The following is a 21,310-nucleotide window of genomic DNA, read 5'->3' as shown; positions in this document are numbered from 1 at the left end:
GCACTTTTGTTGGCTACCCTTTGGATTCACGTGCCTTTGATCTCCCAAAAGCAGGGAGATGTAAACCAATAAACCAGAGCATCATGGAAGTATGCATCTTAGTATCAAAAGATTATTCTGCATTGAACCTCTAATCCTATAGTCCCCCAAACATGTTTCAGAACCCCTATTTACTGTTAAAATATTTTGAAAGTACCTGGGGAGGGGAGGTGGAATCTAGCTTTATATCAACCAAGAAGGTGACTTACTGTGTTTAGACAAGGTTTAGTAATGCTGAGCTTAAATAAGCTGGGGAGATCACAGCAGGAAGTTCTTCTTTTAGTAGACACTTTTCATGTGCTGAAGGGCCCTATATACAGTGTTATACTCCCTTGGTCTCAGTTCTTACCCATTCCCTAGCACTTGCCAGTATGGTGCAGCAGGTACAGCTCTGCCTTCTTTTTTCCATATAAATAATGCCTACCAAGGCAGTATCTGGGAAGACATGAACAACAGGAGCTGTCTGGATTGTAGCAAACTACTTCTCCTCCATTCATTTACAAATGATTTGATAACAGTGTTGACTAGCTTCTAAGATACAAATTAGGTCATTGGCTTTGTCTTTTAAAAATTATTAAATTATATCTTTTTAGGTTATGAAAACCTACATACACTAATTGCCACTCTATTTTCCATGTCCAAATATATATCCCTGAATTAATATAGCACACCAATACACTATCCTAGACAGATCATTTCAGCATCAGAATGGCTTCATATTAATTCTGTCCTCAAGGGAAACTGAGGTCTGGTGGATAAAGTAATGCATGTTCAAGGATAGCAACTGCACAATTGCAGTCCTAGTGGCATGACTGCATGCTCATTCCTCACTACCATAAGACTAGGACCTCAATGTAAAAAAGAATATGGACACAGAATGTGGTGACATCATACGGTGACCCTGAAGAGAATGAAACGTCTATTACAGTACAAAGAAGTCTTATCATTTTATATTAAACTGAAGTGAAAGTTATGTGATCTGTTATTCCTAAGAGTCAATTCATGTAGTGACTGTGTGCAAAACAAAAAGACAGCTTGCATTAAAAAAAAGGTTTCTACTGCCACTGCTACATCTGTTTTTTCTTTGCAACTATCCATTGTCATTGACTGCCACATTAAGAATTTGGCTTTCCATCTCCTTCGAATGGTTTTTATTTTGCTGCTGTTGTTGTATTGTTCTTTCCTCCCCTCCACTATAAAAACAACCAACCACTTTTCAAATATATGTCTCATATATGATGATTCTTTGCTACTATAGGGAAACAGATTTCCTAATATATACAATTTTCAAACTGCACAGGCTACTCTGTGGACTAAATAAGCAGATCAAGTAGGAACAAAAGCACGGATTAGATTGTTTTTCTGCATCTTCCTCTTAAAAATGAAAACTTTCCCCAGCTCTAAATGAGCACAATACTTACATTACAAAGTCATTCACACTAGGCCTCTGAGTGCTAAATCCTCACCACAGGTGCATCTTAGTTGGCTCTCTCGCCTTAGTGGCAAGCTCATCTGTACCTACCAATTATTGCAATAACAGTCTCCCATTTCTAAATAAAATTAACTTTAAAAACCCATAGTATCCACTAGGTCTCACTATACTCCTGGTGCTTCTTCACATAGAAGACAGAAGACAAACAGCACCATGTGGTTTTGCCTCTGATCCAGAAGCAGAAAGCAGAGATACAGACCCATTTCTTATGAGGCATAAATAGCTACAGGTAATTCACATCCTGTAGATGAGTAAAAACTATATTCAAGCTTTAAAAAGATACTAAAAAGGGCTGAGAAAAAAGAAACTGGGTAGATTATTCTAGTGTGACATCACCTGAACCTACATTCTGAAAGTCAGGCAAAGAAGGTACACATATACCTTTCCTGAATGTGTAAACTGACCTCAAGAAAATTGCTGCCCAGTAACAAGTATGAGCAAACTTGAAGCAATACTCTTAAATCTAGCACAAGCCCAGTGCCAAAGTATTCTGGCACTGATTTAAGTAATTAGACTAGAAGTCTCTCGTTGTACTATATTGTGCTATGGCAGTCCAGAATTAGCCAACCATGGCCTGTAATCACTTGGCAAATACTTGAATTGCTATGTGTGTCTATTTCAATTCTCAACAGAAACCACATGTTGGAACTGCATTCAGTCCAGAACTCAATCAGTTGCAATAATTATGGAAACCAATTAAAAAGTGTTAAGGCTTGTATTCATATTTGTGTATTTTTTTTAAAAAAAGTATCCAGTTTCTTTTCTTAAGGAAAACCAAGGACTGCAGAAAAGTCTGTGCAGGGTGTTTAATCAAATCACAGCTTAAAGAGAAATATTTTATGTTGTGACATTGCAAATGTCATATGCTAAAGACAAGATGAGGGCAGAGAGAAGAAATGGCAAAAACCCCAGTAAAAATAACGGGGACTTGGGTGAGGGGTCTAAATGAAGAAATGATGTCTGGAATGTAGAGTGTCAACTGCATGAAACCAACTGTTAGAGGCAACCCTTGTGCAGAAAAAGAAACACCATCTGCATGTGCAAAGTTTGTTTTTAAGACAAAGCTCCAGACAAAACATAATGGGCACAAATTTTAACAGCAATGTCCACAAAAAAAGTGCAAATGTTTCTTTCAAAGGAAGCTGTTCTTTTTGGTTACTAAGTTCTATTAAGCAGTGAAGGTTATTTCCAGGCAGTATTGCAAAAAAATAAACAACCACTTGTCAAGACCAGTCACATTGTTCCAAGTTAGCCCCAAATTAGCAGCAACAGAAATTTTATTACATGGCAAGATATAAGTCCACACTCCTCTTCTAGGTGTAGTTTGCATCAAAGAACCTGAGCATCAGTAGATCCCAACTGAGCCTCTGGATACCTCCCCCTCCAATGCTGCTCCAGTGTCCACTATGATTGGGAATAAAAGACTTCTAGTACAGTCACTATCTGCATCCCCTTAAATTTGCACAGGATGTTGAGCCATCTGAAAAAAGAGAAGACAAAGTTGTTGACATTACTAAAAAATGTGGTATTCCACTCATCTTCCAGGAGCATAAAGCAACTTCAAAAAGCCTTTAAGAGCACCAACAGTAGGGTATCTATTCCCTAACTAAAGAAAAAGCCTGGGAAATTGAACAAACATTCCCTTCATTTGCTAGCTGGCAAGGAAGGCAGGCAATGTGACAAAAAAAACAACCACCACCACCACCAGCAAAGCAATACTGCATGATGCACTACAGCAGATTCCTCAGACCCTAGGCTGGTTTGTATCAAGGATCTGCAAATAAGAATCCTTTGCCCTCTGTTACTTTGGTAGTTACCATAATACCCATTCACTAATTACACAGCATTATAAAGCTGACTTTTTCTGCTAGAGGTGGATAGGGGCAGTCCCTCCTCACTCTCCCAGGGGTGTCAAACATGCTGTTTGGGGGCTGAATCAGGCCCCCAGAGGGCTTCTATCAGGCCCACGAACAACTCACCATGGTATGCTTCCCTCTCCCTCTCTCTTGCTTCCTTCTGCATCACAACTTGCTTTGCCAGGCTTTTGGAGAGGAAGGAGCTAGCTTTGCCAGGCTCTTTCACTGCAAAGTGACTGAGCCAGGCCTCTCTTCCATGTGTTGCGTGAGGCTCAACAAGCCAGGGAGGTGGATTAGGCTGAGCATTTGTATTTGTCTGTGTCCTTTATAAAGTTTGTATCTCCCCTACCTGGCATTACATTTTATGAAACACATCGCCTGGCCCAACAAGGTCAAGATCCAGCCCTCATAACAAATGATTTCGACACCCCTGCTCTACACTGAACAAAGCTATCATCACTGAAACAATTTAGAATCTTGATTACTTACTGTAGGTTAATTCTTCTCCAGGTCTCTTACGTGACTGATCACCCCTGAAACAAAATGGGTAGGGGTACATTATAAAAAGTTGTTATGATGGCTCAGGTGAATCCTACCCCTATCCTACTGCTCTACTTGAAGTCTTCCACCTGAGGAGGCTTCCTCCAGCAAAGAGAAAGAGCTACAGTGAAGAGCCACTTAAGTTGGAGGAAGGCTCCTTAGGATGAAGGAAAATGTCAAACTTTGCTGAGTGGACCAGGAGGATAGGCATTGGATCCATCCCTTTAAAGGTAATGTTATCAATAATATTTTAAATACTAGCCATGTATGCCAATAAGAATGAGTATTTACTTCTTTTATACCCTGCCTTTCTCCCCAGTTGGGGAGGGGGGAGGAGGAGATGACTGGATTTATACCCTGCTGTTCACTCGGAGTCTCAGAGTGGTTTACAATCTCCTTCCCTTCCTCTCTCCACAACACACACCCTGTGAGGCAGGTGGGGCTGAGAGAGCTCTCAGAGAACTGATTCTCCACATGCAGCTGCTGGGTGACCTTGGGTCACTCACAGTTCTAGTAGAGCTGTTCTCTCAAGAGCAGTTCTCTGATAAATTGAAATGCTGCCCCCATACTTGCCTTAGGCTGGCAATATGGGGATGGGAACTAGCATTTCAATTTATCAGTCCTATACACTGTTCTCAGTTCAAAGGCTACTTGACCATGCAGAACCAATTAGCTACATTACAAAACAAAAACAGAGACCAAGAGCACCTCAAAAACTAACAATATTTTCCAGCAGTATAAGTTTCTGAAAGTCAAAGCTCACTTTGACATATACACTTCATATCAGATAGAGTGAGTTTTGACTCACAAAAGCTTATACCCTAGAAAAACGTGATGGTTCTTTAAGATGCTATTGGACATAGATTTTGTTCTGCTTCTGCAGAGTAACACAGCTACCCACCTGACACTATATCATAAAATATAAAACGTAACAGCAATAAAGTGTCTGAGGATTTTTTTTAAAATGCAGGTCCAGATTTTGTTTGTTTTGCAAATCAACCAAGTACAGCAAAAATGTTTACGGGCAACACAATTCCATTTTATGTTCCATCAACAGTAAATGGGCTCTTGAGATTCACTGCTTTGTAGATTATTATGCCCAGGGCTACATTTTGTACATGTGTAGGTACATATATATGCCTTTCTTGCTCTCAAACATTCTAGAACAACAGAAGGAGGGGGCAAATGGTAGAGAGCAGCATCTTCACTCCCCTTCACCAGCCACCTTCTCACTGGCCCGCTTCTAAAACCTGTAGCCTCTTTTCCCCTCCCACTGCCCTGATCAGGCTAGCAGTTAGCAACTGCTGCCAATGATTGAAGTGAGGCCTTAAAAAGCTCATACTGCTTTATTGCTGTTGGAATAAAGGGAAGGAAAGGAGATTTGGGGAGGGACGGTGGCTCAGTGGTAGAGCATCTGCTTGGGAAGCAGAAGGTCCCAGGTTCAATCCCTGGCATCTCCAAAAAAGGGTCCAGGCAAATAGGTGTGAAAAACCTCAGCTTGAGACCCTGGAGAGCCGCTGCCAGTCTGAGAAGACGATACTGACTTTGATGGACCGAGGGTCTGATTCAGTATAAGGCAGCTTCATGTGTTCATGTGTTCAACATTCCTTCTCCTTGCTGCTGTTGTCCTGGCAGCTAGTGGGCATGGTTGAGTTGTAACTCAACAAGGGTCTATACCAGTGTTTCCCAAAGTGTGCAATATTGCCTCCTGGGGGGGGGGGCGCTGGAACGATCCAGGGGGGGCGGTAGTAGCCTTAGGTTCAATTGGGGGGGCGGTGAATAAAAATAAGGGGGGGGTGGAAGCATAAAGGGAGAAGAGGAGAAGAGAGTGGGAGGTGTCAAAACATCATGTTTCTGGGAGGGGTCCAGAATTTCTAATCAGTAGAACCAGCACGTGGGAGAAGGCGGGGTAGGCAACTGCCTAGGGTGCCACCCTGCCAGGGAGTAATGCTGGGCACCCCCTTACTCCCCCTTCCCATGTGGCACAATTGCATCAGTCAGCAGGCAAACCAAGATCCCCGGATGGCACTGCTGTGCCACTGCTTTTCTTTGCAGGGCAAATGTTGTCTGCGCTTGTCGGAGGCTTCCAAGAAAGAGCATCCCATTTTACTGCTGCTTTTGGGTTGAAAAAGGCTGGACGGCAGCACCTTCCCATTGCGCTAGTTGGAGCTGAAGGTTTCCAGGGGGTGCTGAGTATTTTTTTTTCTGAAAAGGGGGCATTAGGCCAAATAAGTCTGGGAACCTCTGGTCTATACCGTGTTGCAGCATTTCTCCTTTTTGCACTGTCCTGGTGGGCTTCTCTGTTGCTCACACTGTGGGTTCTCCAGTGAGCATGCTGTAACTCCTCAGTAAGTCTGGGGGTAGGCTCTGGCAATGAGGATGGGCCCACTCCCAGACAGTGGTATTTCCTATGGTCCAGTAAGGAGGCTTCAAGCAGCCTGCACCATTCCTTAAGCACTCTTAAACCAAAACCAAAAGTAGCATATATGTCTCCCAAAGCCTAATCTAACATTCCAACCACAGTACCATACTGGCTCTCAAGCTCTGAGGATCAGAGTGTTAAAGCTTTTGTGAAGCCTTTGATACTTTCAATATGATAGTTGTTCAGTATATTCAGTAGTTAAAATACCCAAATCACAGTACTGTGGGGCATACTGTGAACTAATGTAATACAGTTCCACTATTTACGGCTAATACTTTCAAGAGGGGTTTAGATAAAAATATGGAGAAGAGGTCCATCAGTGGCTATTAGCCACAGTGTGTGTGTGTGTGTGTGTGTATAAAATTTTTGCCACTGTGTGACACAGAGTGTTGGACTGGATGGGCCATTGGCCTGATGTAACATGGCTTCTCTTATGTTCTTATGTACTTGCTGCTAAGAGTTTGGTTCAATATTCATTAGTTAATTAATGGAGAAGCAGTAATTAAGATAATTCATTAGTGCAAATCTAGATGGAATACTACATCACAAAAAGGGATGTGCATGAACTGGGAAAATGGAGGTTTGTGGTTCATTTAATGACTCGGGTTTGTGTTTCTCACATGCATGGTGCTGTGACTCACAAGTGAGCTCAGATTTTTGCAATAGCAGTGCAGCTTGCAAAAAACATTTAAAGGGATCCCTTTAAATAGTTTTAGTAAGCTGCACCACTTGGAGAAGGCATTTAAAGAGACTGCGGTCTCTTTAATTGCCTTCTCCAAGCTCTGCTGCAAGAACCAGCATGTCTGCCGGCACAAACCTCCCAAAGCTACCTGGGCGTTTCGTGGGAGGTTCACAGGGACAGGATAGAATGAACTGAGGTTCACATATCACATACTGGGCCTGGTTCATGCCAATCCCTCATCATTAGTATAACTGCTGAAATCCTTCATTACACAGTTTCTGACTGTATGAACTGCATATAGGGGTACTGACTTATTGCTCTTTAGTCATTTTAGTATTATGGCAAGATAGAATGGAAAAACTAGAGCATTCGCACAATAATTAATTAAAAAAAGATTAAGAAGCAAAAGAGTTAAGTGATCTACCAGAGCTCCTACTGTCTAAGGCAGAAAATGAACTGGGGATCTGGGATGACCACTGCCGGAGACAGGAAGTTTACGTTTACCTGCCTCCTAACTGATTGGTGGAATTAGCCATGCATGATAGGATGCCCCAAAAAGTGAAAAAATTTCCTGCTTGTTTATTTACCATGATTTCCCTTATGACCCAACTTGTTCAGTTTATTAGTGTAGTTTTACCACCTTGGTTTTTCTGCTCAGGCACCAGTTGATCTGATAGCTGCAGGAAAGTTCTTGGGTACACTATTTCCATTAAGGGATTTTACTAACTACCTTAAATCACACCGTGAAAGAAATGCATACCAAGAAAACTGCCAGCTTTTGCTTCATTCAATCCATTATTTGTAAATGTCATGAAAGAGTTAACATTGTTATAATATCATCTGACTCATAGTTATACTATTTTCTATTGAAAGTGACCTATGACATTACAGAGAAATTATCCCCCTGGAATGTTGCCAATAGTAAACCCCAAACGTAAGGCTTAATTTCTCAAGAGACTCTGGGGAAAAGCAATTAAAATGAAACAAACTTCTTAATCAGATTTCTAGATTTAAGTGATTAGACATAATTGTGCAGTTTCAAGTATTTTTATTGGCAAACAAGGAGGCTGACAAAGCTAGTCATTCTGTGAGACTGGCAAGGTTCAAGTAGAAACTGTAAATGACAATCTTGCAAGGAGAATGTCTACATTTCTTGGCAAAAGCCAAATATATACAAATGGTAACACGTGACAGTCTGTATGATAATGTGGAACACAAACAGATCTAGTTTCCATTCATTCCTTCTCTACCATATTAAAAACTAGTTTAGAAAAGTCCCAATTAGGACAAAGCAAAATGTTGTCAATCAGGGAAAGCATTGGTCATATTTGGACCATAAAACAAAACTTCTGACCAAGTTTCTTTATTAAGTTAATGTAAAATATTGTATTTTTCTGACTTTGGGGTCTTGTGGTATGATCCAAAGATACACAAGACAAAAAGGTTGCCAAGGATAAGCAGATGTGGGTCTGCTTGATGACTGGAGGGGGGGATCTCTTGGCAATGGTATGTAAATTACTTTGAGTTCCATGGCAGATGACAGATGAGATACAAGTGTAATCAATACATGAAATTAGATCATTTGTTGTAACTGTATTACTATGACAGTATTAGGTAATTTTATAATGGTTATTCAAGGCAGTATGCTTTACCTTTTCACACATTTTGAGAAGTGAAATATAATATTCTTCCCTCACCTCTCCTCAATGAATTCCAGTGGAATATCCCTATGATCTCTTTATTCTGTTTCCTACAATTCAGGTATCACTGTTCTCTGGAGTCAAAGAAGCACCCAAAGAAAGTGAAGACTGCATCTTTCTCTTGTAATATTCACACCATTGCAGGAGTTATTCCTGCTCATCTTCTATCACTCACACTCTCCACACAATGTTTGTTTCCCGCACAAGTTGTTCTGAGGGTTCTTGGTAAATTTTGTCCATATGCCATGGGAACTGGGTCACCAAAGAAATATGTGGCAATAATTTAAGTGGCAATAATTTACATGGCAATAATTTAATTTCCCCGAGTTCCAATCATTATAAAAATTGTTGGTCATATCCACAACTTTCCAATTTACATACTATATTTACTCATAAAAACATTAGTTTGGGGAAAACAAGACATTGTTGGAACTAAACAAATACAGAAGTTAAACAGCATTAAAAGACAAAGCAATATACCTTTGTGTTAAGTTTGTGCCTTAAATCTACTCTCATGAGCATCCGATGCCTAAAAAACTGCTACCTGCAAAATCAATGTCTTTTGGCTCATCATGGTTACTCTTATGATTTGTTCAAACAGCACCTGTTTGCGCTGTTTCTCTTTCATCAATGTAAACCAGGGGTGGGGAACCTCCGTCCCTAGGACCGTATACAGCCCTCAAGGTCATTTGATGTGGTTCTCGGGGATTGCTGGACCGAACCGAGCTATGTGGCAGCCTCCCTGAGGTCTGGCTGGCCAGCGAGGATCATGGGGCCCAGCTGTGCTGGGCAGCAGACTCCCCAGGGCCAGGCAGGGATCACAGGGCCAAGATGTACTGTGATGCAGCCTCCCTGGGGCCTGGCTGGCTGGGCAGAATTGCTGCAGGGCCTGGAAAAGTTACTGTCACAGTTTAGTTTGCACGTGATTATCCCAGATGGTGTGGCCTGATATGCTAATGAGTGTGTGACCTAATATGCTAATATTAGGGGATGTGGTCTAATATGCTACTGAGTTCCTCCTGGAACTATGCATTTGCCTAGGGCGGCGGGCCGTGTGTGTGTGTATGCCAGATTAGGCTCTCCCCACATGACTTCAAATAGAAAAACAATTATTTGCATTAATTTTGCTGGCCTGAATCATTCTTCCTCAATGGAGCACTGTTTTTTAAGTTGATAATTTTGTATGGCCCGCAAATGATGTCATAAATATCCACATGGCCCTTGGCATAAAAAAGGTTTCCAACCCCTGATGTAAACTGTCAATAAAATTGACCGCAAGACAAAAGCCAAAAGGATCTTTTTCTTCAGGAGATGTAAGCTTCTGACAAAGAAGTGGGGGAATCACAAGGCTGAATCCAGCACTGAGTTTCTGCAGACACAAGGACTGTGGAGACACAGTGTTGGATCCAACGTACAATATACAAATGGTTTTCTGAGAAAGCTCTTCCTAAGGATGCAGTATTCTACAATTAGAAAGATAACTGAAAGAAGCTTTACAGAAGCAGTTATAACTGAATACTGCCACATTATTAGGAAATGTTGTAGTTATTCGCTATTAAAACACCAGTCAACATAAAACTTTCTTAAACACATTAAAGCCTGTGACAAATGTTTAATATTGTTTTGTATAAAGTATGCCTTTTTAATGCACGCTAGAGTAAAATAATGTAGAATCCACGAAACCACATTCAACTTTACAGGGAGAAGATCCTGTTCCAAAGAGAAACATTGCCTTGATAAATATATAGCATAGACCTAAATGCATCAGAACTATAATTCCATTAAAAATGCACCAAGCAACTGTTGAGGACCAATGCAACTGTTCCATATTTATCAAGAGCTATCATATACAAAAAGTCTTCCACAAACAATTCTGTTAGTGGGAATCAGTAAATAACCTTGTCATTCGATTGAAAGTTAAATTCAGTCAGATTTATAATGCTCTCTGGACATGAATCTGAGAAACACACTGGAAAACCTGAGCCCAAATTTGCAAATATTAGTTCTTTTACCTGGAAAATCCTTCCTGAATAAGTTCTTGTTGAAGTTTCTGGTCTTGAGCAGCATATTCTTCAAGTTCAGATTCTACTGCAGGAGGAAGGATGTTTGGAATAAATTTAGAAAATAAAGCTGGTGCCATCTGAACCCATTCTGTGGGGAAACAGAAAGTAATAATGAGTGGAACAAAATAATTTCGTGTTTCAGCCTCATACACCCTTTGAGACAATTCAATGGCAAACCTGTCAAATCCTAACACTCACCTTTGGCAGTATAAATATTTAAGTAAAAAGGAAGAAATCTAACTTTGCTGCAGGCAAAGTGAGAATACTAACACAAAACAAAAGAACAGGTACAGTGTCTCTTGGACTCATGCTAGCTTTCTGACAAAAGGTTGCCACAATGGAAGAGAGTGTTTTCCCCACACCCACATGGAGCAGCAAATATTACTCTTCCTAGATACTTTTTGTTGGTTCACGAATCAGTAACTTCTACACTACTGCCATATGCTCTGTATGCAGCTGGCTTTTGAAGACAACTTTGAAACATGAGTTTAATGCCCATGGCTTGTCTGGTACAGGCATCATGGCCATAATCGTACTGATTTATAGCAGTGGCACTGGCTACCAATTTGCTTGAAGACCCAATTCAAGGTGCTTTAAACCTCTTACAGAGGTGTCAAACTCATTTGTTATGAGGGCCAGTTCTGACATAAACATCACTTTCTTGGGCCAGGCCATGTGTGCCATAAAATGTAATGCCAGGTATGGAAAATAAAAGTTTTATAAAGGACACAGGCAAACCCAATTAGCAATACTATTTTCTTACTAAAAATACAAACATGCTTAAAACATTAACACTCCTACATTATTTCCTTAAAGTATCTCCCTGACACCCATCCTCCCACTTCCACCACCCATTACTTATTAGCACTGGGCAGTACACAGGTACATAATGCACAGCCCATGTCACAAAGGTACTAAAGGAAATGACCGATACTTCCTCTAAGTTGTGGAGTCTTGTGAGCAAAAATTCTACTTTGGGAGCTACTGGCATTAAAGTTGTGAGCTACTGCATAAATTAGCTTGCTTTGGAGGCATTTTTCCTGAGCTAAGACAAAAATGTGTGAGCTAGAGGCTAAAAAACTGTGAGCTAGCTCTCACTAACTCAGCTTAGAGGTAAATACTGGTAATGACCAATTGCTTGAGAGCCAGATAAGAGCCCTGGACAGGCTGCTTCCAGCCCACAGGGTTGTATGTTTGACAACTCTGCCCTTAAAAGTTAAAGCTTTTCTCCACATAAATCCATGTGCCTTTTAAGAACTAGCCAATAATTCTTGCTGATTGTTTCCTCTCGTGGTCAAATTAGGAGTATAATGGTAAGTAAGATAATAAGAATTAAATAATAATAATAATAATAATAATAATAATAATAATAATAATAATAATAATAATAATAATAATAATAATAATTTTTAATGTATATCCCACCCTGCCCGCCGAAGCAGGCTCAGGGCGGCTTACATAGCATAAAATACAACATTACAGTAATACAACAATAAAATACCCCAATTTCATAACAGTTAATTAAATATACAATTACATTTAAAACAGCAATTAAACTATCAATTTAAAACCATAATTTGATTTGGTGCTATGATCTTGATATAAAACATAGTTTTCATGGCGATGGTACAACAATTCCACATTAAAAAGCCAACTGGAAGAGGATGGTCTTGCAGGCCCGGCGGAACTTGTTGAGGCTCCGAAAGGCCCGTACCTCTTCTGGTAGCCAGTTCTACCAGTGAGGAGCTGTAATCGAGAAGGCCCTCTCCCTCGTAGCTTTCAATTTGGCCTCCTTCAGCCCAGGAATGGTCAGCAGATTTTGCAAGCTAGATCTCAGTACTCTCTGGGGAACATATGGGGAGACACGGTCTCTAAGGTAGGCAGGTCCTTGGCCATATAGGGCGTTAAAGGTGATAACCAGCACCTTGTAACGAACCCGGAACACAATTGGCAGCCAGTGCAGTTCCCGTAGCCTAGGCTGTATATGTTCCCACTTAGGGAGTTTGACTGCCGCATTCTGCACTAGCTGCAGTTTCCGGGTTCAGCACAGGGCATTACAGTAGTCTAACCTCAAGGTGACCGTTGCATGGATCACTGTTGCCAGGTCATCACGCTCCAGGAAGGGAGCCAACTGCCTTGCCTGCCTAAGATGAAAAAAGGCAGATTTAGCAGTGGCTGCTATCTGGGCCTCCATTGACAAAGAAGACTCCAGTAGCACCCCCAGGTTCCTGACCCTGCACACTGTTTTCAGTGGCACACCATCAAAAGCTGGTAGGGGAATTTCCCTTCCTAGGCCGCCACAGCTCAGGCAAAGGACCTTTGTCTTCGCTGGATTCAACTTCAACCTAAGCCAACCTGCCACGGCTTACAATGTCAGGTCCAGATTTTCTGGATCATCATCAGTCCGGCCGTCCATCAGTAGATAGAGCTGGGTGTCATTAGTGTACTGGTGGCAACCCAGGCCATATTTCCGGGCAATCTGGGCAAGAGGGCGCATGTAGATGTTAAACAACATCAGGGAGAGAACCGCCCCCTGAGGCGACCCACAATTAAGTAGGTGCCTCTGGGACAGTTCTCCCCCAATCGCCACCCTTTGTCCCCGACCATCAAGGAAAGAGAAAAGCCACCGCAAGGCCAGCCCCTGAATCCCTGTGTCGGTGAGGCAGCGGGTCAGTAACTGGTGGTTGACCATATCGAACACAGCCAATAGATCTAACAACAACAGCACCGCCGAACCACCTCGATCCAGATGCCTCTGGAGATCATCCATGAAGGCGACAAGCATTGTCAACATCCCATGGTCCGGGTGGAAGCCAGACTGGTGTGGATCTAGGATGGAAGAGGCATCCAGAAAACTCAGCAATTGTGACGCCACTGCCCTCTCAATAATTTTGCCCAAAAAGGCCGGTAATGTGCCAATTCAGTCGGGTCTGATGTAACCTTTTTCAGGAGGGGGTGGACCACAGCCTCTTTAAGAGGTGTTGGAAAAAGACCCTCCGAGAGGGATCTATTTACAATGTCTCGTATAGGACATCTTAGCTCCCTCTGGCAAGCTTTAATTAGCCAGGAGGGGCATGAGTCCAGATCACAAGTTGTTGGGCGTATAGTAGAGAGAATTCTGTCGACTTCCTCCAAGCTGAGTGTGTCAAAGCGATCCAGGATTGAACCAGAAGACAGGCATGGGGCCTCGAGTTCACATACTGTATCCAATATGGCCGGAAGGTCATGGTGGAGCGACGTGACCTGGTCTGCAAAATATTTTGCAAAAGCCTCACAGCCTATCTCTAATTCTTTAACATTTGGCCTGCCTTGTAGCAGTGTTGTAAGATTCCGAATTGTCCTAAACAATTGCACCAGGCGCGAATTTGCAGATGCAATCTTAGCCGCAAAGTAAATCTTCTTTGTGGCTTTGACTGCCATCTCATAGGACCTCTATAAGATGTTCTAGTCGCTTCGTCCCGAGTACGCTGCCATTGCCACTCTAACCGTCTGAGTTCTCGTTTCAGCTGTTGCAGCTCCGAGGTGTACAACAGAGCCAGCTTAACGCAGGGGCGCAGAGGGCATCGAGTTGTGATCTCATCAATGGCTTTGGAGAGCCGGCCATGCCAGGAGTCAACCAGATCATCCAGAGAATCGCCAGGGCGTCAGGGATTTCGTAGAGTCATTTGGAACTGCTCAGGGTCCATCTGACTCCACGGGCGAGCCATAATCTTGCTGCCCAAACGGGTTTGGAGTGGAGCATCCACACGAGCCTTGAGGGCAAAGTGGTCCGACCATGGCACCGCCTCTGCAGTTATATCATTCACCATAACCCCGGCCGCAAAGATCAAGTCTAACATATGCCCTGCCTGGTGAGTGGGTGCTGTAACAAATTGGAAGAGTCCCAGGGTCACCATGGATGACACTAGGTCCACTGACCAGAGGTCGCGTCATCAGCATGAACATTGAAATCACCCAGGATCACAAGCCTTGGGTACTCCAATGCCCAGCCTGTTGCAGCCTCGATCAGGGATGGTAAGGCGCTGGCTGGTGCGTTAGGCGGACGGTACACCAGCCAAATCGCCAACCCCTCCCCAATGTTCCACACCAGACCGGCACATTCAATACCGTTGATCTCTGGGGCCGGGAGAGCCCTAAAGGAGTAAGTCTCTCGTATGAATAGGGCCACCCCTCTCCCCGTTCACTGGTCCATGATTGGTGAAAGACTGAGTAACCCGGGGGAACCATTTGGGAGAGGGCCACTGTGTCTCCCTCTCACATCCAGGTTTCAGTCATGCAAGCCAGGTCCACGTCCTGCTCGAGCAGAAACTCTCGGAGGACGGAGGTCTTATTATTTATGGACCTGGCATTGCATAACACCAATGATGGAGGCGAGTCATTCAACCTGGCCCCACTACCTGTCACCCTCTGGATGGGACACAGACAGGAAGGCGGTCGAGCACTATCTGGTCTTGGTCTCCTTCCCTTGTATCGTTGTGTGTTCCCACCGTCATACCTCCTCCTCCCCAGGTGTACTGGAATCCCCAGACCAGTCATCTCCCAGTGGTCTCTACTTCTGTCATAGCCAATGCAGAGCACAACTCACATCCTACAATTTATTAACTCCCCAATCCACTTCGCCTTGCCAGTCAGTTCCCTTAACCTATTAACCTGCCAATTCTAAAGTTAACCAACCCAGTTAAAAACCCAACCCACAATCTCCCTTATAAATTAACTGGCTAAAATACTTAATTTAATTCTGATCGCTAATTATTAATTATAAAACCCAACCCTAACAATAAAACACACTTAATTAATTTGCCAAAAATATATATATTTATCTAAAGCCAATCAATCCAAATAAATCTCTGTAAGTTAATTAACAAAAACGATTCAACATTTAGCAGATTAACAACTCAACTATAAAACTGGCAGTTCGTAGATAGTTGGAGGTAGTTGTTGTCACAGAATAAAGTGCTGTTGTGCTTCTATAACGCAGATGTCATGTAAAGTTCTCCTCAAATTGTGGTTTGTGCAAGAGCAGGGTCCCCAGTTTCTCAGATGTAATTGTGGGATAAAGTGCAGGGCTAGGTGCAGCAGTTGTGTAGCAAGGAATAGAGCGAGCAGAGGCCTGAGCTAAGCGATCCCCACGCACATCCTGGAAGACCCGGGGGGGTAGAGACCCCCCCTCGTGCCCCTCCGCCACGCAGTAAGGGCTCCAAAGCTCTGTTCGTGGAGTCGTATGGCACTCAAGACGGCCGCTGTAGCCCTCCGCTCCACTTGTGGGCCCGTCAACACCCAGGATGGCTGTTTCAAGCCCTCCTCGGCCAAGCCAGAGGCACCACAGCTGCCAGCGATCACCACTGCCAACGCTCCACTCCTGGTGTCCGATCCTGCCAGCGCCCAGTGCCCTGCTCGTCACACGGGTCCACTCAGCTCCACTCCCCACTCGGCCCCTGCCCGGCCTCGCCTGCACTCCAAACTGCAGCCTCAGCACTCCTCCACATCAGGCCCAACTCGCCGAAACGGTAGGAATTAAACTTAACTGACACTCTGAGGAACCCTCTGGGTTGTTGAACTTTCGCTCTTCACCTCTTCCTAGTAAAAAACTACTAGGTCCGCCGTTTGGAGCAGCTATACAGGCATGTGGAAACATAGGTTTTCAGTTTTCAGGAGCTCTAGCACCGAGCTCCTGCCTCGTTGCCATCTCAAGAGAAAAGGAAAGTAACCTCTTTGCTTAGCTTTTGCTTTTCCCCTTTAAACTGGCTTTTAGTTCATCATCTAGATATGAAATATCTTACAGTGGACTAGAAAAATGAACTGAAACTTCATTTATATGATTTTTTGATTAAATTATTTCAATTGTTAGTTTTAATTACTTGTGGTGTCTGTGTAAGATGTTGATTTCTACTATTCTAAATGCATTGCTCTCTGAAAAAGTGGAAATGGTTGGGTTTACCACCCGCAACTAAACCAGTCACAAAGTACTCTGATAATTAAACTATGTGGCTGCCTGAAGCAATGCACTTATTGAATCGTGCACTGGGCAAGATAGCAGATGGTATGAGAACATCTTTGCCAACTCATGTTAGGAGAATGGTGGTGGGGTGTGTGTGTGAGGTATCTAGACGTACTATTCAGATTAAAATTTTGGTACTCTATGTTCACATAGAGCAACAGACATATTTTCCAGCTTTGATACATGTGAGTGGAAGCCCAGCTTTATTGCAGATATGCACTCTCATGCACTGAAGCTGTAAAATACACATTGCTGTATTAACACAGAATGACAGTTGCGTACAAGAGTTGTTTCTGTTATGCAAGCTGGGAACACCAGAAATGTAGTGCCTGACCGAGACTCAACAGAAACCATAAGACAAAGAAAAGACACTCACAGTTGTCTGATCTTTCCTTCCTTACCTGGCCTTACATACTATCCAAACTGTAGGTATATGCAAAGGCATAAGGGTATCAACACACCTAATCAGAAGTAGTCTCTTAGATTGTGTCAATTGACTTATTGAGGGTTTTTATCTATTTCCTTATAAATTCATTGCTCTATTTTCTGTACTAATGATCATGTTTAAGATTTTTTTAAAAGAACGTGGCTATTTTATACATACAAGGCTATTTTGTATATACCAAATTGTATAAGACAGCACATTGTCTGGTCATTGAACCTACTGTTAAAACTATCCTCTTTAAAATAATTTTAAGTATCTACCAACAATAAATATACTTGACTTTTTGCACTATAAAAATGTTAGCTCAGGAGGCAATATAAAATGAGAATTTACAAACTTCAACTACAAATCCTTCAATTAAAGTATATGTGAGCTAGCAAATACCTTTGAATAAGGTTTATAGGCAATGTGTATTACACTCAGAGGAAATGGAGAGTTAGGATCCAAGCCCCACTTAAACACATCACATCAGGCTAACCTCATGGTCAGAGAAGAACTTTTGTTTTCTTACTGCTAGGTGAGATTCTTGTTTTCCCAGCAGTGACATAGAGCAGGGGTGGCCAACGGTAGCTCTGCAGATGTTTTTTCCTGTAACTCCCATCAGCCCCAGCAAGCATGGCCAATTAAAAGACATCCCTAGCCATGGTTGCCAACAGTTCTAATAGTAAACCAGGTCTTGGAGCTACTTTAAGGTGCCAGGAACAGAGATTACAAGTCTTGCATGTGATTATTTTTCTTCTCCTTAGGTATAACTGATGGGGTGATGGGATTACTGTTGCTTTCCTTCTACTTGCTCTATGAGCAAGAAATAAGAATTGAATTTGACAGGCAACCACCTGATTCTGACAGGCAATCATCAAATGGTCACTGCCTGTTTGCATCCAACATGAACAGCAGGGTCTATAATTATATGAATCTATATACAAGGACTAAACTGGAATTTGAGATATCTCCTATTCTGGATGGGGTTGCATGCTCCCAAAAGAGTAGATTTGCAGACTGGGGATCCTGTTGGTCCCAGATCTTCTGTAGGATAAACAGGTGGCAATGGTGACCAGAGGCACTGTCCACCAGTTTTGGCTGGTGAGCCAGCTATGGCATTTCCTGAATAAGGAAGATCTTGCCACTGTGGTACATGCCCTAATAACATCTAGTTTTCAGGGCTTTTTTTTTTTTTTAGCAGGAATGCACAGGAACACAACTCCAGCAGGTTTGGAGTCAGGGGGTATGGCCTAATGTGCAAATGAGTTCCTGCTGGCTGGTTAGATCGTATGCTGTACATTAGGCTCTCTTGCAGAATGTCCAAAATTACAGTTAGCACAGAATGCTGCAGCAAGAATGTTGTCTGGAGTCCTTCATACAGACCATATTCCTCTTCCATCTGCAGTGGCTTCCAATCATTACAATCGTCTTCAAAGGTTAGGCATAGGATGGTCCTCTCATCTGAAGCTAGAGAGGCAGCAAACCACAAACAGGCTTCTTCGTTGTGGCACCAAAATTATGGAATTTCCCCTTGTCTAGCACTATTGATTATTCCACCAGAGGGTGAACACTTTTCTGTTTCATCTGATTTATCCTTACTGACACTTCATCTTGCTAGCTTATTTTTAACTTCTTTTAATTGTTTCATGCCTTAAGGACCCCAACTGGACAGAACAGTGGCATACAAATGTTTTAAATAAATAAATGTAAATCCTCTTCACCCTATACTAGTAATTTTGATTTAAAAATACAGACCCAATATAGTTTATGGAATTTCAAATTCTATCACAGAAAACAAAAGCAATCAACATTATGGATGACTATCAGAGACAAACAAAAACAGAGAAAAACAAATACACACACCTGACTTTTCACATAAACAGTTGTCTTTCATGAACAAAAACATAACTGTGGATAAAGAAATAGATCATCATTCATGATCAACTAACTTATTTATTATATTATAACTAACTACATTTTTATTACAATTATCAAACGTACTTTATTGCATAAATTCATTATGCTCTAAATTTTTACTTATGTTATTCTCTTTTCTTCCTTATTTCATTTTTAACATTTCATCATTACAAACATATATCACCTAATTCTGTCTCTTGATCATTCTTCACTTTGACCACTCAACCCTAGTTTTGAGCTATATATTAAAAAACACATCCCATTTTTCTTGAAATTATAAATTCAGGGTATTATACGAACAAGATATTAGTTTTGCCATTGTCACATACTTGTTTAATTTGTTTTTCCTGTCTGTCAATTCCGGACATTTTTTGGCATTCTATTGAGACACAAAAACCACCCTTGATCAATGTTGCAGAGTCTTGTGAGCAATTGGAATTCAAATTGTGAGGTAGTGGCATTAAAGTAGTGAGCTACTGCATAAGTTATTGTGCTCTGGGCCATTTTTCCTGAGATAAGACAAAAATGTGTGAGCTGGAAGCTAAAAATCTGTGAGCTAGTTCACACTAACTCAGCTTAGAGGGAACACTGCCACCACATAACTGAATAGTTCACTGTGCATTCTTCTGATGCTGCTTGGTAAAATATTTAATAATATTTTGCGGTTCATCACAAACTTAAATGTTACTATGTTTTGTATCTCTTCATAGGTCCTTATCCAACACCATCTTGCTTTAGTGTTTGTCCAACACATATGATAAAAATGTTGCACATGTTCTTTGATGAAATTTCCAATATTTTCCATTCTAATTCTTATTAGATTTTGCAATTTCTTTGGGTTTTATACCAATTCTATCCTAACATTTAGGACTCAATAAACTTAATGTTTTTAGTCCATAAATTTTCCCACTGGATTATACATAGTATATTCTCTCCAAATGTTTTAATCCATTTAATCATAGTCTTTCACTTGTTCTGTTTTTGTTTTGTACTGCAATAACATTTTATATACTTTTCCTAATAAATGTTTTAAATCTCTTGAACTTAACTATTCATAAGTCATTTTCTGTCTTTAGCAACCTCCTTTTGTTATTTGTTGTTTATGTTTAGATACCATTTGGTAATATATCAGCATGTTCTTTCTGTCATTCTGGACTTCTTGCCAAGATTTTATTTTCCCATGTCTTATAATGTAGTCGTAGGTTATATCATCAGTTTTTTCCCTTTGATGCTTGTGTCACAGTAGGCATTGATCACAGATCTCAATGGTGAGATGGACAGACTTATTATATTTTACATAGAAATCATATTATTAGTAATCCATCCCTCGCAGCAAATAAAATCCCCCCCATATCTCCTTTTGCTCACCCCCCCGTATCCAACTGATAGGCTCAGAGTCTCAGATACATCACTTTCCTCATACCTTGACTTTCTATAAAAATGGAACTTTAGTTTCTCACGGGCAAGGCAAGACAAATACTATGGAGTAGTTCATATAACAAAATGCCATATTGGCACTAACAAAAACATTGCACTGCTATTGCACTCCCATTTTTTGAGTTGACCACCCCACCAAAACATTAATAGACCCTGGGGCCATATTAAGATACATGTGTGGTTACAAATATAAGCAACACCATCCCACAGTAATGCCAGTTTCTTTTCTATTCTCCCTATTTCATGATCAACAGGTGATGATACCATACAACCAATTTTTATTCAGTTTTAATATCCACAACCAGAGAAAGTGGAAAGGGACACTTGGAGCTTGGAGGCCTGAATATGTCTGCCACTGTCTGCAAGGTGGTCTTAGCCATCAATCTCACCTATAGTTCTTCAGTAATATAAAAAGAGATGAAAGATAATAGTTCTCACAGGGGAGTTTGTAAGGAAGATTGAGATCAGGATTGTACAATCATGGACACTACATTTACAAGGTGAAATCATGTTCTGCCTAAAACCAGGATATGCAAGAACAATTCAGATACAGCCAAATATTTTTCTTCATATGCCATCAGAAATGATTGTGACCCTATCCAGGCATAATTCTTACTAAATGTCAATCAAACCTAAGCCAAAACAAATGCTCAGCAGTCTGCTGTTAAGATTGGCTGCACCGGCACTTGCCAAATACATCTTCAGGGAACAACAGACATTTTTACAAGACTTGGAAG

General features: G+C 41.6%; 1 protein-coding gene across 3 annotated transcripts in view; it reads right to left on the bottom strand.

The window, feature by feature from the left end:
• Window positions 1-2,276: 2,276 nt before the first annotated feature.
• Window positions 2,277-21,310, bottom strand: part of CACUL1 (CDK2 associated cullin domain 1) — a 66,552-nt gene continuing 47,518 nt past the window's right edge. For all 3 annotated transcript variants that reach the window (XM_060241538.1, XM_060241539.1, XM_060241540.1), the window contains 3 exons: window positions 10,744-10,882; window positions 3,877-3,920; window positions 2,277-3,011 (listed from right to left, as the gene is read on the bottom strand). In XM_060241538.1, coding sequence (XP_060097521.1) covers window positions 2,971-3,011; window positions 3,877-3,920; window positions 10,744-10,882 — 224 coding nt within the window. In that variant the 3' untranslated portion in view covers window positions 2,277-2,970. The remainder of the gene's footprint in view (window positions 3,012-3,876; window positions 3,921-10,743; window positions 10,883-21,310) is intronic.

This window comes from Heteronotia binoei, chromosome 6, assembly GCF_032191835.1.
Source record: "Heteronotia binoei isolate CCM8104 ecotype False Entrance Well chromosome 6, APGP_CSIRO_Hbin_v1, whole genome shotgun sequence".
Taxonomy (NCBI): domain Eukaryota; kingdom Metazoa; phylum Chordata; class Lepidosauria; order Squamata; family Gekkonidae; genus Heteronotia; species Heteronotia binoei.
This window is presented reverse-complemented; position numbering and strand designations above follow the sequence as displayed.